The 22070-nt window shown below is 40.5% G+C and overlaps 1 protein-coding gene across 1 annotated transcript in view; it reads left to right on the forward strand.

Moving 5' to 3' along the window:
* The window catches only part of LOC140200692 (uncharacterized), a 409587-nt gene that overhangs the window by 353474 nt on the left and 34043 nt on the right, over nucleotides 1-22070 (forward strand). Inside the window, exons 13-14 of the mRNA XM_072264267.1 lie at nucleotides 1688-1799; nucleotides 13665-13713. Coding sequence (XP_072120368.1) covers nucleotides 1688-1799; nucleotides 13665-13713 — 161 coding nt within the window. The remainder of the gene's footprint in view (nucleotides 1-1687; nucleotides 1800-13664; nucleotides 13714-22070) is intronic.

The following is a 22070-nucleotide window of genomic DNA, read 5'->3' on the forward strand; positions in this document are numbered from 1 at the left end:
CTTTGATGTGTGTTGCTTGAATTTCCAGCATCTGCAGAATTCCTGTTGTTAAGGTATAGAAGGATATGGTTCAAGTGTGGATTAGTGTAGATGGACAAAATGTTGGCATGGACATGATGGGTGAAGTGACTACTTCTAAGCTGTGTAGGCTGATGAGTGTACAGCTACAACTTTGTGTGTCAGTTCTGAGCGGCTTGAAGTTATCTGTGAGTTCATGGCCAGTCAGCAGTCCTTCACTAAGGCAGAATTTCTAAGTCACTACGCCAAGTTTACTTAGTAAGTGCACAAGATAAGTCTGTGGAGGCTCAGTCATTGAGGGAATTTAAAGGGGAAATAGATAAAATTTTGAATGATCAGGGAATTATGGTTATGGAAATCTGGAGAAGAATACGTTGTATCCAAAAGTATTTGGGACAAATTCCTGCCTTAAGACAGGTCTCTGTGTTGCCGTAACATATCATGTTATGTGAATAATTACACCTGTGGATTCCCAACCTTATCTGGTACACTTCCTACCTTCACAGTGCTGTAAATATGCCTTTGACCCTATCTAAAGACTTTGTTTCTTGTTCTGGTGTGATGTACCTCAAACAATCCATTTCCACTTTTTTTGTATCTTAATGTAACCTTCCCACATCCATTCCACCTCTACCCCCACCATCAAATTAGTTTATGCTCCCCACTCCCCTCCACATACCTGCACACACACAATCTCTCATGAAGACATTGATCCTAACTTTATTGAGGTTCAATTTGTCTGACCTGTACAGGTCTCATTAGAATTACTTCCAGTAAAGTATATCCTTCTGCTGTTTCTGTATGTATTGGAAAGTGAGATTCTGCTTCTTAATCTCTCTCTTAACTCAAGTAAAATCTGTCAGCAGATCACAGATTCTAGTTTCTCATTCTGCTTCAGCAGAATTTTTGGCAGCCACCTTGTGCTATCCATGAAACACACAGTCTCACTGATGGTGAGGAGTGATGTCAGCTTCTGTGCAGGATCAAGGGATGTCATGTCCCTTCAGCTGTTTGTTCAGGACAAGCTCCCCCGTGTACAGAGTGAACATTCCATAGTCTGAGGTGCCTTCCCAGACTTCTGGATTTAAATTGTATCAATAGATAATTGTAACTATTAAAACACTTATATTAAATGAAAATTTTTTTAATTCCCTGGCTTCATTCTTTAACTTGCGGGAGCTCTTTTTTTCCTTTTGTGGTTCCAACTGTTGCTTTTCATGCATTACTCTGAAATCATACCATGTATGGAGTACTACTGCATGAAGAAACTGATATGGAGTCTGATCATGATTTCAGAAATTAGGATTAATTCTTCTGGTATTTCTACATTTCACCACTCACTTCACATGCATTATACTTTGTCTTACTGATACCCCGAGCAATAATATGCTTTTGTATCTTATGGTACGATGCAGTAGACAGGACTTAAAAAACAGAAGCATGAGAACACTCTTTCAATGTCTTAAATTAAGCTTTTTAAAGAGTTGTTGCAGAGTTGTTTAAGTAGCTGAGAAAGAATTCTTTTATGTAAACAATAAAGAATTTTGTCTCTCCATCATAATGTCAAAAAGGAGTGCTCTTTTAAATTTTCTACAAAAACGTTTACTCAAAAAGCACTTTAGTATTTTCTTCTAATTCTATTACTTAAATCTGTCTTGCTATGTTTCAGATGATAGGAATCATTCTAACAAGACCAAGGAATTATTTCCGTGGTTTGAAGCCACAGACAGCAGTAAATCAAAGGGCAAAGACAGACTGACTGGGAGAGCCAGAAGCTTTAAGTAAGTGCAAGAGTAAAACTGGGACAACATTGTATTCTGTTGGCAACTTAACTACTGTTTTGCAGTGTAGAAATTGAGACCACAATAACGGATCTTCAAAATTTAAATTTGAGCTTATGTGAGAAACAAGGGCTTTATCTTCTACTTTTAAATTTCTGATCAAATTAATCTCAATTTTTATACAGATTAAAAATTCACTGGAATCAATACATGTGCCACTTTTTATAGCAGGTGCAAATTAATCTATAACTGTTTATTCTTGGGTTATTAAAGTTACCGTCATTTCTTAGACCATGAGAGAAATAAGAAATACTGTAGATGTTACATTTTATCTTCAAAATATGAATTCTTGACATCAGAGTAGTTTTTGGCAGCAAGGAGCTGTACAACAACCAAGGTAATTCGAAGTCAGGAGAAAAACCTGTGACTAGAGAAATACCTGGCCTATAGAAGAAAGTTGTACAACATGGAATCAGATTATTCAGCCCACTGGATCCTTCAAGCAGGCTTCAATTATACCAGTGCCCAAGAAGAACGTGGTAACCTACCTCAATGACTATCATTCAGTAGCACTTATATCCTCTGTGATGAAGTGCTTTGAGAGGATGGTGATGAAACATATCAACTTCTTCTTGAGGAGTGACTTGGATCCACTCCAGTTTGCTTACTGTCACATCAGATCAATAGCAGATGCAGTTTCATTGGCTCTTCACTCAACCCTGGAACATCTGAACAGTGAAGATACACTCATCAGGATGCTCTTCATGGACTACAGCTCGGCATTCAATACTGTCATGCCCTCAAAATAAATCAATAAGCTCCAAGACCAAGGATTCAATATCTCCTTGTGCAACTAGATCCTCGATTTCCTCACTTGCAGAACCCAGTCAGTTCGGATTGGCAACAATAATTCCTCCACAGTTACCATCAGTACAGGTGCACCTCAAGGCTGTGTGCTTAGTCTCCTGCTCTACTCACTTTATACTTATGACTGCAAGGCTAAGCACATGCCATATTTAAGTTTGCTGATGACACCACTGTCATTGGCCGAATCAAAGGTGGTGACAAATCAGCATATAGGAAGAAGATTGAAAATCTGACTGAGTGGTGTCACAATAACAACTCAAAGTCAGCAAGACCAATGAGCTGATTATTGACTACAAGAGGACAGAACCAGAGGTCCTTGAGCCAGTCCTCATTGAGGAATTATATCTTGAGAGAGTCAGGAACTTTAAATTCCTCAATATTATCAGTTCAGAGTCCTTTGTCCAGCATGTAAATGCCATTACAGTGACAGCAGAGCAACACTTATAATTTCTTAGAAGTTTGCGACGATATGGCATGTCATCTAAAACATTGACAAGCTTCTACAGATATGTGGTGGAGAGAATATTGTCTGGTTGCATGATGCCTGGAATGGAAAAGCCTACAAAAGTAGTGGATACAGCCCAGAACATCACGAGTAAAGCTCTCCCAACCAGAGAGCATCTACAGTGCCTGTAAAAAGTATTCACTCCTCTTAGAAGTTGTCTTCATGTTTTATTGTTTTACAACATTGAATCACAGTGGACTTAGTTCGGCTTTTTGGACACTGATCAACAGAAAAAATACTTTCATATCAAAATGAAAACGAACTTCAATAAATTGGTCTAAATTTATTACAATTATTAAACACAAAATAATTAGCCTGCCATCAGTGGTTGGGAAGTTGTTGGAATCGATTATTAGGGATGAGATTACGGAGTACCTGGAGGCACATGACAAGATAGGCCAAAGCCAGCATGGTTTCCTGAAAGAAAAATCCTGCCTGACTAACCTACTGCTATTATTTGAGGAAATTACAAGCAGGGTAGACAATGGAGGTGTAGTAGACGTGGTGTACTTGGATTTTCAGAAGGCCTTTGACAAGGTGTCGCACATGAGGCTGCTTAGCAAGATAAGAACCCATGGAATTACAAGGAAGTTACTGGCATGGGTGGAGCATTGGCTAGTCGGCAGAAAACAGGGAGTGGGAATAAAGGGATCCTATTCTGGCTGGCTGCCGGTTACCAATGGAGTTCCACAGGGGTCGGTGTTGAGACTGCTGCTTTTAAAATGTATGTCAATGGTTTGGACTTGTATGTCAATGATTTGGACTATGGTATTAATGGATTTGTGACTAAATTTGCCGATGATACAAAGATAGGTGGAGGAGTGGGTAGTGTTGAGGAAACAGAGAGCCTGCAGAGAGATTTGGATAGTTTAGGGGAATTGGCAAAGAAGTGGCAAATGAAATACAATGTTGTTAAGTATATGGTCATGCACTTTGGTGGAAGAAATAAACAGGCAGACTTTTATTTAGATGGGGAGAGAATTCAAAATGCAGAGATGTAAAGGGACTTAGGAGTCCTTGTGCAAGATACCCTAAAGGTTAACCTCCAGGTTGAGTCGGTTGTGAAGAAGGTGAATGCAATGTTGGCATTCATTTCTAGAGGTGCAGAATATAAGAGCAAGGTTATGATGTTGAAGCTCTACAAGACACTCATGAGATCACACTTGGAGTACTGTGTGCAGTTTTGAGCTCCTTATTTTAGAAAGGATATACTGACATTGGAGAGGGTTCAGAGGAGATTCATAAGAATGATTCCAGGAATGAAAGGGTTACCGTATGAGGAACGTCTGGCAGCTCTTGGGCTGTATTCCCTGGAGTTCAGGAGAATGAGGGGGGATCTCACAGAAACATTCTGAATGTTAAAAGGCCTGAACAGATTAGATATGGCAGAATTATTTCCCATGGTAGGGGATTCTAGGACAAGACGGCACGACTTCAGGATTGCAGGACGTCCATTTAGAACTGAGATGCGGAGAAATTACTTTAGTCGGAGGGTGGTAAACCTGTGGAATTTGTTGCCACGAGCAGCTGTAGAAGCCAAGTCATTGGGTGTATTTAAGGCAGAGATAGTTTCTTGATTAGCCAGGGCATCAAAGGGTATGGGGTGAAGGCAGGGGAGTGGGGATGACTGGAAGAATTGGATCAGCTCATGATTAAATGGTGGAGCAGACTCGATGGGCCAAATGGCCTACTTCTGCTCCTATATCTTATGGTCGTAATTGATTGCATAAATATCACCCCCTTCAAGTCAGTATTTAGTAAATATACCTTTGGCAGCAATTACGGCCTTGAGTCTGTATGGATAGGTCTCTATCAGCTTTGCTCATCTGGACACTGCATTTTTCTCCATTCTTCTTTACAAAATTGCTCAGCTCTCTCAGATTGCATGGGGATTGTGAGTGAACAGCCTTATTCAAATCCAACCACAAATTCTCAATTAGATTGATTCTGAACTCTGACTTGGCCACTCCGGGACATTAACTTTGTTGTCTTTAAGCCATTCCTGTGCAGCTTTGGCTTTATGCTTGGGGTCATTGTCTTGCTGGGAAAAAAAATCTTCTCCTGAGTCACAGTTCTCTTGCAGAGTGCATCAGATTTTCCTCAAGGATTTCCTCAAGTTTTTTGCTATATTCTTTTCACCCGAAGGGCCTGTAGTGTGCTGTAGGTTTTTTTCTATGTTTCTATTTACTTGGATTTTCAGAAGGCATTTGATAAGGTGCCACACATGAGGCTGTTTAACAAGATAAAATCCCATGGCATTCCAGGAAAGATACTGGCATGGATAGAGGAATGGGTGACAGGCAGGAGGCAGTGGGTGGGAATAAAGGGGGCCTTTTCTAGTTGGCTGCCATTGACTAGTGTTGTTCCTCAGGGGTCAGTATTGGGACCGCTGCTTTTCACATTGTTTTTCAATAATTTAGATTATGGAATTGATGGCTTTGTGGAAAAGTTTGCAGATAATACAAAGATAGGTGGAGAGGTAGGTAGTGCTGAAGAAGCAATACAATTGCAGAAGGACCTCGACAAGTTGGAAGAATAGGCAAAAAAGTGGCAGATGGAATGGAGTATTAGGAAATATATGACAATGCATTTTGGTAAAAAGGAACGAAAGTGCAGACTATAATTTAAATGGGGAGAAAATTGAAACATCAGAGGTGCAAAGGGATTTAGGAGTCCTCATGCAAGACTCTCAGAAGGTTAATTTACAGGTTGAGTATGTGGTAAAGAAGACAAATGCATTGTTGGCATTTGTTTTAAGGAGAATAGAATATAAGAAACAAGGAGTTGAGGCTTTATAAGACACTGGTCAGGCTGCACTTGGAGTATTGTCAACAGTTTTGGGCCCCATGTCTCAAAAAGAGAATCCAGAGGAGGTTCTGGGAATGAAGGGGTTAACATATGAGGAGTGTTTGGCAGCTTTAGGCCTGCACTCACTGGAATTTAGAATAACGCGGGTGCGGGGGAGGGGGGGATCTTATTGAAACCTAGCAAATGTTGAAAGGACTAGCTAGGGTGGATGTTTCCTATGATGGGGATGTCCAGAAGTAGAGGGCACAACCTCAAAATTGAGGGACAACCCTTTAGAATAGAGGTAAGGAGGAACTTTTTTAGCCAGAGAGTGGTAAATCTGTGGATTATTCTGCTGCAAACTGTGGTGGAGGCCAAGACTGTGGGTATACTTAAAGCGAAAATTGATAGCTTCCTGAGATTGGTCAGGGCATCCAAGGTTATGGGGAGAAGGCAGGTGTATGGGGTTGAGTGGGATCTGGGATCGGTCATGATGGAATGGTGGTGCAGACTCAATGGACTGAATGGCCTAATTCTGCTCCTATATCATATGGTCTTCTATCAGAAACTTTTCCTTAGGTTTTCTACACTCCTTTACTTTTTCTGCATTTTTGTCTTTCCCCAATTCTGCTGAAACATTATCAATTGGAAATGTTTACTCTTTCCCCACAAACACTACCTCATTTGCTGAGTACCTCCAGCATTTTTGAAAATTCAGTTGCTTTTAGTTCAGATTTCCAATGTCTGCAGTGCTTTGCATTTATTTGATCAGTGTGCATTCGCTGATATCATTCTTTGTAGACCAGGCCTGCGTCTGTGCTGCATAACTCTGAATCTATGATCTTAGCGTTAAAATCTATAAAACTAACTAACCCCATGATCTAGCTTCTAAAAGTCCAAATATACTATAACCTCAACTTCTTCCCAATCTGTTTTGCTCTTCACAATCTCAAAAAGAAAATCTTGTCAGATTTGTAAATCTATGTAGGTTCTGTCCAGACCTATTATTAATTTCCAGGTATCCTCTAACTTTCTTAAAAAATAAATTCTGGCATTATTCATGCTACTAATGTCTCACTTGTTGGTCTTTGCTTTTTTATTTACTCTCTCTATCCTTTTTTTAAAAAAAATGGGGTTTTATTTGCTACCTTCCAGTGTGTGGGAACTGTTCTAGAAGGTGACGTATTCTCAGAGATGGCAGCCAGTGCATCCACCATGCGCATAGCTCACTCTGTCAGAAACCTTAGATACAAGTTCTTGGATCTTGAAGATTTATCATCTTTCAGCCTCATTAATCTCGCTAATACCATTTGCTGTAGGAATGCTAATTTCTTTGAGTTCCACATTAACTTGAGGCCTAGACTCCTCCAATATTTCTGGTAGATAGGTTCTCTCGGTCTTCCAGGAAAATAGAAGTACAATATTTATTTAAAATTTCTGCTGAAATGAGAGGGCATGATACATGATAACTTTAGAATATAATAACAGCGTTTCCAACTTGCTGATGGTCAGTCTGCATAGGAAATGTGCAGGAAAGCCACGAAGAAAAAGGATTACAAATGAATGATTGCTCTGCAGTGCCAAACTCAGACCTCAGGCTAGAGCAGATTTTTATACATTGGTTTGTTCTAATTTAATTCTGCAGGCTCAGATAGTTAAGAGAACGTTTCAATGCTGCTTCATTGATGGATAACTCTTTTAAAAAGCACCTGTTAATGTTAATAAGATGAAATATTTGCAAATTAAAGCTAACAAAATTAAAGCTGGAAAAAAAAATTTCTACCATGTCCTTATACCTCAAGATCATTTCTCCTCTCAGTCTACAACGTATACATATTAACGTAAGCTAATCTTTTCCTTTTTACATATGCAGTTGCTTGTTTCTTGTTAGCCTGCCTTTCCTCAATAACATCTTGATTCTCCTTTGCTGCATATTGAAATGTTCCCAATCCTCAGACTTACTAGCATTTTTTAAACCTCATTTTGTATCTTTTCATTTGATCTAATGCTTTCTTTAAATTGATAACCATGGCTGAACCACATATTCTGTCAGATTATTTTTGCTTTAGGCAAATATATTCATTTATTTGTAAACTATGCATTAATTCTTCAACTGTTGGTTATTGCTTGTTCACTGTAATACTTTTAATGATGTACAAGCATGAGGTTATTTTATGTGCACATTTCAAGTCTGTACTCTTCAGACCTCAATACTGGCTGAACAAGAAATCATTCTAAGTTGCCCCCTGCCTTTCTAGGCTGTATTCCAAATTAATTCAGAAATTACTTGGCCTCACTCTCAGCTGAACTAAAAATTAATTTAGAAATATTCCCAGATGTGTTTCCCAGCCCCTAGTTCAAACTGCATCTCAAATTATTTTATAAGATATCTTTCCCACACCACTGATGCATATAGTTAACTTAAATTATCTCCCCCGCTGCATAAATTAATTTAATACACCCAGTCTGGCTCCTGATTGCTCCATAATTAATTAATTAGCACCTGCTGAGTTTATTTCACGTATGTATTAATGAGGAACCATTTGGGTCTTAAATTCGCTTGTAATTCACACGTGTTATGTGTTCCAAAAAGAGGTACGATGCAATTCTCTTCTCATATCAGTTACTTTGCCTGAGTATTAGTCATATGTACTGATATTCATTTTGAACCTTTCAAAATGAGTTGTGTGTCCACAGGGTTGTGCTTTTCTGGGGCAGATTCTCTGGGCCCAGAGCTCGGAAAACACAACACAACAGATTTTTAACATCGTATATCAGCAAGTTGTTTGTTATGTCTCCCCTCTGGCTGTGAAATGGAGACACCTCTTTTTCCCTTATTAGGGAGAGGGAGAGCCTGTGGTATGTCGAATGACTGGGTGAATGAGTAGTCTTTTTTTGGAGTTCTGCAAGTCTGTGTCTTTAATGTTGCTTGCTGCACATTTGAGTGCTCAGTGGAGGGCGCTAATGCTTTTTTGCTGGTGAGGGTCGGGGGGGCGGTTGTTGCCTTGCTGCTGCTTGTATGTGGGAGGGGGAGCCAGGGGGGGGCGGGCTTTGGGGTTCTAATATTTAACTGTCATTCATTCTTTGAGGCACTCTGTTTTTGTGGATGTTTGTGAAGACAAAGAATTTCAGGATGTATATTGTAGACATGTTTCAAACATTAAGTGTACCTATTGAACTTATTGAACCTTTACAGCTATTATCTATGATTTTGTGAAGTGGTTTGCCTCCCTGTCAGAAAGATATGTTTGTGAAAGTGGGAGAGCAAAGAGTGTTGACTAGATTGACTTCTGAGATGTGCGTACTGTCATATGAAAATAAAATAAGCAGTGTGAAAAGAAATAAGCAGTGACATCTTTGAAATGTTCAGCCCTGTAAGAATTCTGTATAAGTGAAGTGCAAAGTTATTCCCCCGCATGGGTTGTATAGAACCAATGAATACTGTCTCAAATTAAGGGCATGGTCATTTGGGACAGCCGAGCAAAAAACTTCTTCATCCAGGTTAAGGAAATTCTCTGTGCAAGGGAACAATGGCCATTCATTTGCTGAGTTCATTCAAGACAGAAACTAATAAATTTTTGGACATGAGGGAAATAAAAGACAGGAAAGTAGTACTGAGAGGAAAGGTCAGCCATGATCTTATAGAATGGCAGAGCAGGTGCCAGGGTTTGAGTCTGACTACTCCTGGTTGTATGAATACTCCTATGACTCTTAAGAATATGCTATTACAGGGACCATTCAAGGTGCAGGTAGTTTTATAATATTCATAATTGTGAACTAATTTGCTACTGTGAGAAGGCAGGAGATTTCAAGAGAAAATTGGAATATATTATCAATAAGAAGTAGTTTTGCTGCCTCCATGCCCCCCAATAAATAGCCCACTCTGTCACAGGTAAGGTTCTCCCCACCACTGAGCACAAACAAGAAATGGTGTCACGGGAAAGCAGCATCCATCATGTAAGACCCCCATCATCCAGGCCATGCTCTCTTCTTGCTGCTGCCATCAGAAGTGAGGTATAGGAGCCTTAGGTCCCACAACACCAGTTCAGAAACAGTTATTAGCACTCAACTATCAGGCTCCTGAACCAGCATGGATAACTTCACTCACCCCAACACAGAACTGATTCCACAATCTTCTGTGGACTCAACTTCAAGCACTCTACAACTCATATTTTCAATATTTTTTACTTAGTTCTTTATTATTATTTATTGTGTTTTTTTTCTTTTGTATTTGCAGTTTTGTGTCTTTTGCACTTTGGTTGCTTATCCATCTTTTTGTGCAATTTTTCATTGATTCTGTTGTGTTTCTGTGTATTTACTGAGTATGCCTGCAAGAAAATGAATCTCAGGGTAGTGTATAGTTACGTATATGTATTTTGATAAAGTTACTTTGAACTTTGAAATGCTAGATCTGGCAGATCCTGTCTTCCTTTGATTTTTGCTGAGGAGATGCAAGTTGCTGCCAATACCGGGAATTGTAACTTCTTAAGAAGATAGATCTAGTCCTAGGGTTGAGGTTCTGAACTGGAAGAAGGCCAAATTTGAAGAAATGAGAAAGGATCTAAAAAGCATGGATTGGGACAGGTTGTTCTCTGGCAAAGATGTGATTGGTAGGTGGGAAGCCTTCAAAGCGGAAATTTTGAGAGTGCAGAGTTTGTATGTTTCTGTCAGGATTAAAGGCAAATTGAATAGGAATAAGGAACCTTGGTTCTCAAGGGATATTGCAACTCTGATAAAGAAGAAGAGGGAGTTGTATGAAATGTATAGGAAACAGGGAGTAAATCAGGTGCTTGAGGAGTATAAGAAGTGCAAGAAGATACTTAAGAAAGAAATCAGGAGGGCTAAAAGAAGACATGAGGTTGCCTTGGCAGTCAAAGTGAAGGATAATCCAAAGAGCTTTTACAGGTATATTAAGAGCAAAAGGATTGTAAGGGATAAAATTGGTCCTCTTGAAGATCAGAGTGGTCGGCTAGGTGCGGAACCAAAGGAAATGGGGGAGATCTTAAATAGGTTTTTTGCGTCTGTATTTACTAAGGAAACTGGCATGAAGTCTTTGGAATTGAGGGAATCAAGTAGTGAGATCATGGAAACTGTACAGATTGAAAGGGAGGAGGTGCTTGCTGTCTTGAGGAAAATTAAAATGGATAAATCCCCGGGACCTGACAGAGTGTTCCCTCGGACCACGAAGGAGACTAGTGTTGAAATTGCGGGGGCCCTGGCAGAAATATTTAAAATGTCGCTGTCTACGGCTGAGGTGCCGGAGGATTGGAGAGTGGCTCATGTTGTTCCGTTGTTTAAAAAAGGATCGAAAAGTAATCCAAGAAATTATAGGCCGGTGAGTTTAACATCAGTAGTAGGTAAGTTATTGGAGGGAGTACTAAGAGACAGAATCTACAAGCATTTGGATAGACAGGAACTTATTAGGGAGAGTTAACATGGCTTTGTGCATGGTAGGTCATGTTTGACCAATCTATTGAAGTTTTTTGAGGAGGTTACCAGGAAAGTGGATGAAGGGAAGGCAGTGGATATTGTCAACATGGATTTCAGTAAGGCCTTTGACAAGGTCCCGCATGGGAGGTTAGTTAGGAAAATTCAGTCGCTAGGTATGCATGGAGGGGTGGTAAATTGGATTAGACATTGGCTCAATGGAAGAAACCAAAGAGTGGTGGCAGAGGATTGCTTCTCTGAGTGGAGGCCTGTGACTAGTGGTGTGCCACAGGGATCAGTGCTGGGTCCATTGTTATTTGTCATCTATATCAATGATCTGGATGATAATGTGGTAAATTGGATCAGCAAATTTGCTGATGATACAAAGATTGGAGGTGTAGTAGACAGTGAGGAAGGTTTTCAGAGCCTGCAGAGGGACTTGGACCAGCTGGAAAAATGGGCTGAAAAATGGCAGATGGAGTTTAATACTGACAAGTGTGAGGTATTGCATGTTGGAAGGACAAACCAAGGTAGAACATACAGGGTTAATGGTAAGGCACTGAGGAGTGCAGTAGAACAGAGGGATCTGGGAATACAGATACAAAATTCCCTAAAAGTGTCGTCACAAGTAGATAGGGTCGTAAAGAGAGCTTTTGGTACATTGGCCTTTATTAATCGAAGTATTGAGTATAAGAGCTGGAATGTTATGATGAGGTTGTATAAGGCATTGATGAGGCCGAATCTGGAGTATTGTGTTCAGTTTTGGTCACCAAATTACAGGAAGGAAATAAATAAGGTTGAAAGAGTGCAGAGAAGGCTTACAAGGATGTTGCTGGGACTTGAGAAACTCAGTTACAGAGAAAGGTTGAATAGGTTAGGACTTTATTCCCTGGAGCGTAGAAGAATGAGGGGAGATTTGATAGAGGTATATAAAATTATGATGGGTATAGATAGAGTGAATGCAAGCAGGCTTTTTCCACCGAGGCAAGGGGAGAAAAAAAACCAGAGGACATGGGTTTAGGGTGAGGGGGGAAAAGTTTAAAGGGAACATTAGGGGGGGCTTCTTCACACAGAGAATGGTGGGAGTATGGAATGAGCTGGCAGATGAGGTGGTAAATGAGGGTTCTTTTTTAACATTTAAGAATGAATTGGACAGACACATGGATGGGAGGTGTATGGAGGGATATGGTCTGTGTGCAGGTCAGTGGGACTAGGCAGAAAATGGTTCGGCACAGCCAAGAAGGGCCAAAAGGCCTGTTTCTGTGCTTTAGTTTCTATGGTTTCTATGGTTTCTATGACTTTGTTGGTTTTTCTATCATACTGGTATCGCTTGAACTCCCCAAATTCACCACAGTTTAAACAGAAGTCTGCATACTCACAGCAGATCATGGAGTTGTGAGAATGGAGGGACAGCATAGGTCAGCTTTCTAAGTTTGCTGGTTTAATACATCTGAATTTTTTCTATCTGTCCTGAGGAAGTTTAAGCCCCACTTTCTCCAGTAACCAGTGGATTTAAAAAACAAATGTAAATATCTGTGAGCATACAAGACATTTTATCTAATTTCAGAACAAATAGAATTGCTTCTTGGAAAATGGGAAATTAATCTTTTTCATCTATTTTTGTCTGCCAAACAAATATATTTATCATTGTTTGCGGAAAATAATGTCTCAGGTGGTAAGGTCATTTATTTTTATACACATCCATACGATTTTACAGTTTTTTTCTACCTTTACTGCATAAAATCAGATTTTAAAACATTACAAGCAATTAAGAAAATATAAAATGCTCTGACTGGAAATAAAATGGAAGAAAGAAGGGAGAAACAATAACATAACCAAACAAAGCAGCCTTGGCCAATCAGAAGCAATGTTATCTACAGATTAATTTTGTTAATTTATACCAGATCACCAAGTAAAAAATAGTATTTGAACTGGAATCTATTGCATCAGAAAGCTGTAAATAATATTATAAATTCAGGTACTGAATGACCTTAGGGTATTAAGAGAAGTAAGGAACATGAAATAGGCAAGAAAAAGGATCTGATGTGAACTTGTGAAATGGCCTTGGGGCCGAAGAATCATCCCTCAGTCTTGTTCAATAATTTCTAATGAAAATCTTAAATTTATGAATGATCAGTTACATGTTTGTGAACTGGAACATGAAGTTGTATTTTATAAATGACAAATAGTAGCAATAATGTAACTAGATTTTTAAATAGTGTGTTGGAAAGCTTATTGTATAAGAAGCTAATGGGAATATCATTTATTGTATATAACAGGATGGATAATAAAGCGAAGACTGAAATACAAAGAGATGCTGCAGGACAAGTATGTATGAAATTCTGCTAATCTAAAACTGTTTGAAGAACATTGGACATCTTTCCTGTTTGCTTATCACTTAATTTCTTAATTTCTGGTAAAATATGAGCATTTTTAAAAAGCCAGAGTGAGAAAGAAAACATTCCATAAATGAAAACAAAAGTGGTCTCAAATGAAAATTCCCTCCTCCCAAGCAGTATTGATTTTTAGAATGCTGCCTGTACTAGCTATCACATGCAAAGCTGGAACTGTCGTTACTACAATGGTGACAAAATGTACACGGTAATGTTTACTTCACATGGAAAATGTATGTTAACCTTTAGTTTGTGGTTATTAAGTCAACAGTCCTAACTCCTGCCCCAATAATCTTTGCTCAGTGTAAGTTTGAAAAGCTTGATAACAGAATTTTGTTTTCTCCCACAGACATACTTAAATTCAATTTTGTAACAGAAAGATGGGAAAAAGACTATGACATTCACTTTCCTAGCATATTATGATCTCTGAATGTGTCAAAGCAAATGACGTACATTTTGAGGTAGAGCTCAAAACAAGGGAAACATACAGAGCATTGGCTTGATCACAAAGGCTCATTGCTATAAAATCTCTGTAAAACCAGAAGAGCCAAAGAAGTTGTTAGCACCAGCTTAAAAGAATGAGAAGAATGGAGGGACAAAAGTGCTGAAGATCTAGGCAGCTGTAGAAAACAAAACTCACGTACAGTACATTCCCATGGTCCATGGTATCAGTATTATCTATTTGAGGAATTGTGGCTAGTTGTGGTGTAATTTTCTGAGCCATTTTAGTGTATATTCCTGGATTTCCTCACCAGTTACACTAAACGTGCTTGATAAATCACATGATTCAGTGACTTAGTTTAAGAGCACATTGGTGGTCTCTGGAACTGATGCCACAGAAGCAGAAGGACTAAGTTAGAACATAAACCTACTGAAGCTTCCTTTCATTTCCAATGACTCCTCACTTGATATTATGTTGAGAAATTTCCTGCTGTCAGCGTCAAGAAAGCATGATTGAAGGTAGCCACATAAATTGAGTAACAGAAGTGCTGAATTTAGCGTTGAACTGGTTTAACAACTTATTCTATTCTGAAAAGGGTAGCACAGAGCATATTTAATGTGTCCATCTCAAACTGGACTCACCTCAGTTCCAGCGAATCTTCCTCACATCAACTCACCTTGCATTCTCATTCTGCCTATCAGCTTCACTTCTGTGACGAGTAGTGTTGTTTGTCATCTATATTAATGATTTAGGTGATAATGTGATAAAATGGATCAACAAATTTGCAGATGATACCAAGATTGGGATGTAGTTGGCAGTGAGAAAGGCTCGCAGTAGTATCTGGACTAGTTGAAAAAATAAGCTGAAAAATAGCAGATGGAATTTAATTCAGTCAAATGTGAGGTGTTTCACTTTGGGAGGATAAACCAGCATAGGACTTGAACAGTGATCACTGAAGACTACATTAGAATAAAGATCTGTACTTAAGATCTATACGTGGGAATACAGACCCATAATTCCTTAAAGGTGGTGTCACAGGGTCACAAAGAGAGCTTTCGGATGTTGGCCTTCATAAATCAGAGCATTGAGTACAGCAGTTGGGGTGTAATGTTGAAATTGTATAAGACATTGGTGAGGCCAAATTTGGAGCATTGTCTGCAGTTGTGTTCACCTACCTACAGGAAAGATATCAATAAGATTGAAAGAGTACGGAGAAAATTTACAAGGAAATTCTGAGGACTTCGTGCTCTACAGGCTTTGTGAAGAACAAACATAGGCTAAGGGTGCTGAGTTGTTTGGAATCATTTACTTGATTGTAGAACTTAAGTTTAAGAAGTTAGAGCCAAAAGTATAACAAGTGTAGTTAGGATGATAGTTAACACTCCTCCTGTAAAATGTGGGATTACAGGGTACCTAATAATCTCCTTGATGACTACATCTGCAGGAAGTGCACCCAACTTCATCTCCTGACTGACAAGGTCTAGGAACTGGAGCTGGAGCTGGATGTACTCAGGACCATTTAGGAGGATGAAAATCTCATAGATGAGACGTTTACTGAGGTGGTCACACCCAGAGTGCAGACCCCAGACAGTTAGATGGGTGACTACCAGGAGAAGTAAGGGGAGTAAGCAGTTGCTGCAAAGTTCCCCAGTGGCCGTTCCCCTCAGCAACAGGTGTACCCCTTTGGATACCGCAGGGGTGGGGGTAGGGGCAGGGGCAGGGGCAGGCAGTAACCTATCAGGGCACAGCAGCAGCAGCCAGGTTGCTGGCTCTGAGGCTCAACAGGGAAGCGTAAAGTCAGGTAGAGTGATAGTGGTAGGAGACCTGATAGTTCTGTGGCCATGAAAGAGATGCCAGGATGGTGTATTGTTCTTCCAGGTAGTAGAGTTAAGGATGTCTCAGAGCAGCTGCAGAATATTCTCAAGAGGAAGGGTGAGCAGCCAGAGATCATAGTGCATATTGGCACCAATGAAAGAAGTAGAAAAAGGGAAGAGCTCCTGCTCACTGTATTATGGAAGAGGCTGAAGAGCATAACCTCCAAGCTAGTAATCTCTAGATTACTCCCAGTAGCATGTAGTTGTTAGTACAGATGAATGAGCGGCTGAGGAACTCGTATAGGGGGCAGAGGTTCAGATTTCTGGATCATTGAGATCTCTCCCGGGGAAGGTATGACCTGTACAAAAAGAGCGGGTTACACCTGAACCCAAGGAGGATCAATATCCTTGCAAGCAGTTTGGTAAAACAGTTAGGGAGGGTTTAAACTAATTTGACAGGGGATGATAGGGCTGAGGTTGGGGCAGTTGATTTACAATTAGATGCCGTATGTAGTGAGACTTTGAGGAAGGACAAGTGCATGAATGGGTAAATTAGCAGTCAGTGGGATGAGTTCAAGCGTAGCATGGGGGCAAAATCGAAAGGGGTGATGAATACTGTACAGGACTTGAAAGTGTTATATTTGAATGCATGCAGTATACAGAATAAGGTAGATGATCTTGTAGCACAGTTAGAGACTGACAGGTATGACATTGTGGACATCACTGAGTCAGAGCAGAAAGAAGATCATAGTTAGGAGCTTAACATCCAAGGATACCCATTTTTTTCAAAAGGACAGGCAGGAAGGCAGAGGGGATGGGGTGGTTCTGTAGTTCAAAAATGAAATCAAATGTTCAGAAAGAGGTGACATAGGATTGGAAAATGTAGAATCTTTGCAGGTAGAGTTAAGAGACTGCAAGGGTAAAAAGACTCTAATAGAAGTTATATACAGGGTTCCATACAATAGCCAGGATGTGGGATACAAATTACAATGAGAGATAGAAAAGGTATGTAAAAAGGGAGATGTTACAATAGTCATGGGGGATTTCAATTTGCAGGTAGATTGGGAAAATCTGGTTGGTGCTTGATTCCAAGAGGCAGAATTTGTAGAATGCCGAGAAGATGGCTTTTTAGAGCAACTTGTGGTTGAACCCACTAAAGGAAAGGGAATTCCAGATTGGGAGTTTTTGTAATGAACCGAGTTTTATTAAGGAGCTTAAGGTAAGGGAACCCTGAGGAGACGGTGATCATAATATGATAGAATTCACCCTGCAGTTTGAGAAGGGGAAGATAAAGTCAGATGTACCAGTACTACAGTGGAGTAAAAGGAATAACAGAGTTACAAGAGGGGAACTGGCCAAAGATGATTGCAGGAACACTAGCAGTGATGACGGCGGAACAGCAATGACTGGAGTTTCTGGGACATTTCAGATGTCTCAAAGATGGAAAAAAGTATTCTAAAGGGAGGATACGGCAACCGTGTCTGCCAAGGGAAGTCAAATCAGCATAAAATGAAACGAGAGGGCATATAATATAGCAAAAATTAAAGGGAAGTTAGAAGATTGGGAAGCCTTTAAAAACCAACAGAAGGCAACTACAAAAGCCATAAGGAGAGAAAAGATGAAATATGAAGATAAGCTAGCCAATAATATAAGAGGATACCAAAAATTTTACAGATATATAAAGAGTAAAAGAGAGGCGAAAGTGGGTATTGAACCACTGGAAAAGTAGTAATGGAGGACAAAGAAATTGAGGGCCAACTTAATAAGTATTTTGCATCTATCTTCACTGTAGAAAATACCTAGCAATTTGACAGAAATTCAAGAGTGTCAGGGGGAAGAAGTAAGGAGAAGGTGCTTGGGAAGCTGAAAGGTCTGAAGGTAGATAATTCACCGGGACCAGATGGACTACACCACAGTGTTCTGAAAGGGTAGCTGAAGAGATTGTAAGGACATTAGTAATCATCTTTCAAGAATCACTAAACTCTGGAATGGTTCCAGAGGACCGGAAGATAATGCCACTCCACTCTTTAAGAAGGAAGAGAGGCAGAAGAAAGGAAATTATAGGCCAGTTAGCCTGAATTCAGTGATTGGGAAGATGTTGGAGTCCGTCATGAAAGATGGGGTTTTGGGATACTTGAAGGCACATGATATGAGGAGTGATTGATAAGTTTGTGACCTAAGGTAGAAGGAGTCAATTTTTGAAAACCTAGCGCATTTATTTTTCAACATAGTCCTCTCCTACATGTACACACTTAGTCCAGCAGTCGTGGAGCATACAGATCCCTTCTTTGTAGAAGTGGTCCACAGCAGGGGTGATTGATAAGTTTGTGGCCTAGGGTTGAAGGAGATGAGTTATTAACTTCAAACTTTCTGCATAATCACTCAGAGTTGAACTGCACGTGCATGTAACGAGAACGTCCTGGACCTCCAGATGGTCCACAGCAGGGGTGATTGATAGGTTCGTGGCCTAAGGTAGAAGGAGATAAGTTATACATCTCTCATCACATGCACGTGCAGGTCAACTCTTTGAGAGAAAATGCAGTAAGTTTGAAGCTCCTCCTCGTCTCCTATCTTAGGCCACGAACTCATCAATCATCCCTGCTGTGGACCACTTCTGGAGGACCAAGACACCAACCTCTACTAAGAAGGGATCTGTATGCTCCACACTGGACTAAGTGTGTAAATGTAGGAAAAATAAATGTGTTAGGTTTTCTAAAGTTGACTCCTTCTACCCTAGGCCACAAACTTATCAATCACCCCTCGTAAAATAGGCTGAAGTCAGCATGGTTTCCTCAAGGGAAAATCTTGCCTGACAAATCTGTTGGAATTCTTTGAGGAAGTAACTGGCAGGATATTCAAAGGAGAATCAGTAGATGATGTTTATTTGGATTTTCAGGAGGCCTTTGACAAGGTGCCACTCATGAGGCTGCTGAACAAGATAAAAGCCCATGGTATTACAAAAAAGATACCAGCATGGACTGAAGATTGGCTGAGTCATAGGAGGCAAAGAGTGGGAATTATTAAGAGTGCTATTTCTGGTGAACTGCCGATGACTATCGGTGTTCCATGGGGTCTGTGTTGGGACCACTTCTTTTCACATTATATGTCAATGATTTTGATGACAGAATTGATGGCTCTTTGGCTAAGTTTTCAGACAACATGAAGGTGGGTGGGGGGACTAGAAATGTTGAGAAAGCAAGGAGTCTTCAGAAGGACATAGACAGATTAGGAGAATGGTCAAAGAAGTGCAGATGGAATATAGTGTAGGAAATATATGGTCATGCACATTGGTAGAAGGAATAAAGACATAGACTATTTTCTATACAGGGAGAAAATACAAAAATCAGAGATGTAAAGCGACTTAGTGGTTGTTGTGCAGGATTCCCTAAAGGTGAACTTGCAGATTGAGTCGGTGGTAAAGAAGGCAAATACAATATCAGCATTCATTTTGAATGGACTCAAATATAACAGGAAGGATGTGATGCTGAATCTTTATAAGGCATTGGAGAGGGTCCAGTAGAGGTTACAAAAATAGTGCAAAAAAAAGACTAACAAGGTAGTCTTTATGGCCTGATCAGAAATCTGATGGTGGAGAGAAACAGATATTTCTGAATCACTGATTGTGGATCTTCAGGCTCCTGTTCCTCCTCCCCAATAGTAGTAATGAAAAGATGGTATGTCCCAGATATTGAGGGTCTTTGATGATTTTGACGGCACTGAATCTTGAAGATGTGATCGATGGTTGGGAGGGTTGTGCCCGACATTAAACTGGGTAAGTCTACAACTCACTGCAACTTCTTGCAAACCTGCGCATTGGAGCCACTACACCAGGTGGTGAAGTATCCCAGTCAGTAAGCTCTGTTAGGCCATACTGTTAGTACCTTCACTCAGAGGGCTTTGAACTTGGTCCAGGGGTTCCCAAGCTTTTTAATGCCGTGGACTTCTACCATTAACCAAGTGGTCCATGGACCCCAGGTTGGGAACTCCTGACGTGGTCAAGGAGGAGAAGATGGCGGCGCAAAGGCAGCGTGCGCAGCCTCTCTGGTGAATGATATCTGTAATCTGTCAAGTAGGGGACCGTGCACAATTCTGATTTGATGGAGACGGATGTGGGAGTACGGAGGAACATCTGGAAAACTTATGAAATGCCTGCTTCGCTGCCGCTGCTACTGTGTAGTAACCGGAATCTCCAGAGCAGATGGCCCTGAATCCTTGGCTTTGCTTGTTTCAGCGGCCGGGGCTAGGTCGAAGGCGCTCAGCAGAGGATGGTGCTCGGGAGGCTGTATCGGAGGGGCTAGTTGGAAGCTCGAAGTTTTCGGACGGACGGATAGACTCAGTGTCGGCTGTGGTCGGCTGCTTCCAAGGCATCGGCAAGTTGACGGTGCCTAGAGGTTTATGGCAGGGAGTTTCTCCCTTTTGCCGCCTCCTATCGGGGATTCAGGAGTCGATCGACTCGGGGACTTTGAGACTTTCTTTACTGTGCCCATAGTTTGTTCTTCATCAAATTATGGTATTGCTTTGCACTGCTGTAACTATATGTTATAATTATGTGGTTCTGTCAGTGTTAGTCTTTGGTTTGTCCTGTTTTCTGTGAGATCACTCTGGAGAAACATTGTATCATTTCTTAATACATGTATGCATTTCTAAATGACAATAAAAGAGGACTGAGTGTTCTCATAATCTAATCTCTACCACAGAGGGCAGTACAAGCCAAGGCATTCATTACTAAAGAATGAGGTAGATATGACTTCTAATGCCTGAGGAATTTAATGTGTATGGAGAGAAAGTGGGAGCAGGGTACTGAAGTGGTTGATCTGCATGATCATGGTTGGTGCCGGAATAAGCCTAAATCAGAATCAGAATCAAGTTTAATATTACTGGCATATGTCAAATTTGCAAAAATTAGAAATTTTAAAAAAGTAGTGAGGTAGTGTTCATGGGTTCAATGTCCATTCAGAAATCGGATGGCAGAGGGGAAGAAGCTGTTCCTGAATCACTGAATGTGTGCCTTCATGCTTCTGTACCTTCTTCCTGATGGTAGCATTGAGAACAAGGAATGATCTAGGTGATGGGGATCCTTAATGATGGACGCCACCTTCTTGAGATATCGCTTCTTGAAGATGACCTGGATACTATGGAGGCTAGTGCTCATGATAGAACTGACTAAGTTTACAACTCTCTGCAGCTTACTTTGATTCTATGCGGTAGACACCCTCATACCAGATGGTTTGAATGGTCTCTACGGTACATCTGTAGAAATTTTCATCTGTCTTTGGTGACATACAAAATCTTCTCAAACTCCTAATGAAATATAGCCAATGTCATGCCTTCTTTATAGCTGCATCAACATGTTGGGTTCAGGTTAGATCCTCAGAGATATTGGCACCCAGGAACTTGAAATTGCTCACTCTTTGCACTTCTGATCCCTCTTTGTGCTCCCTGATCTTACTCTTTCTGAAGTCACCAATCAATTCTTTGGCCTAAAGGGCCAGATGACTTCCTCTTGCAAGTTTCTATGTTATGGAGGGATATTGGAAGGCTCGATCTTGTGGAGGAGAGGCGGAGATACTGACATCATGAAGGTTATTGGGAAGGCGGGCTTGAAGTGATTGGAGGTTGATATAGAAGTCTGCCGACATATTGGGGATATTGGAGTAGTTAGCATCAGGTTATTCGACCCAGTGCTGGCAACTTATGCTTCAACATGTGGTCCAGTTAGAGTGACCCTGTAATGGATAGACATTATTTTGGTTTGTGCTTGCTAAAAGAATCATAGGTTTTAGAAGGTGGATTAGCGGCCTCACCTGCAGTGGATAGAGAAGAGGAGAGATCTGCTGAAGGTCAGAAGGCTACTGAACTCCAGAGGGAGAGCTAGCTGTAGTAGCCAGTACCAGGAGTACAAGATCTAAGGGCATTAATCCGACACAAAAAGCTACAGGAACTCAGCAAGTCAGGCAGTGTCTATGGAGGAGAATAAACAGTCGACCTTTGGCCCGAGACCTTTCTTCGGGAGTACTGAGTAAGGACCTCAGCCTG

The sequence above is a fragment of the Mobula birostris genome, chromosome 1, assembly GCF_030028105.1.
Source record: "Mobula birostris isolate sMobBir1 chromosome 1, sMobBir1.hap1, whole genome shotgun sequence".
NCBI lineage: Eukaryota > Metazoa > Chordata > Chondrichthyes > Myliobatiformes > Myliobatidae > Mobula > Mobula birostris.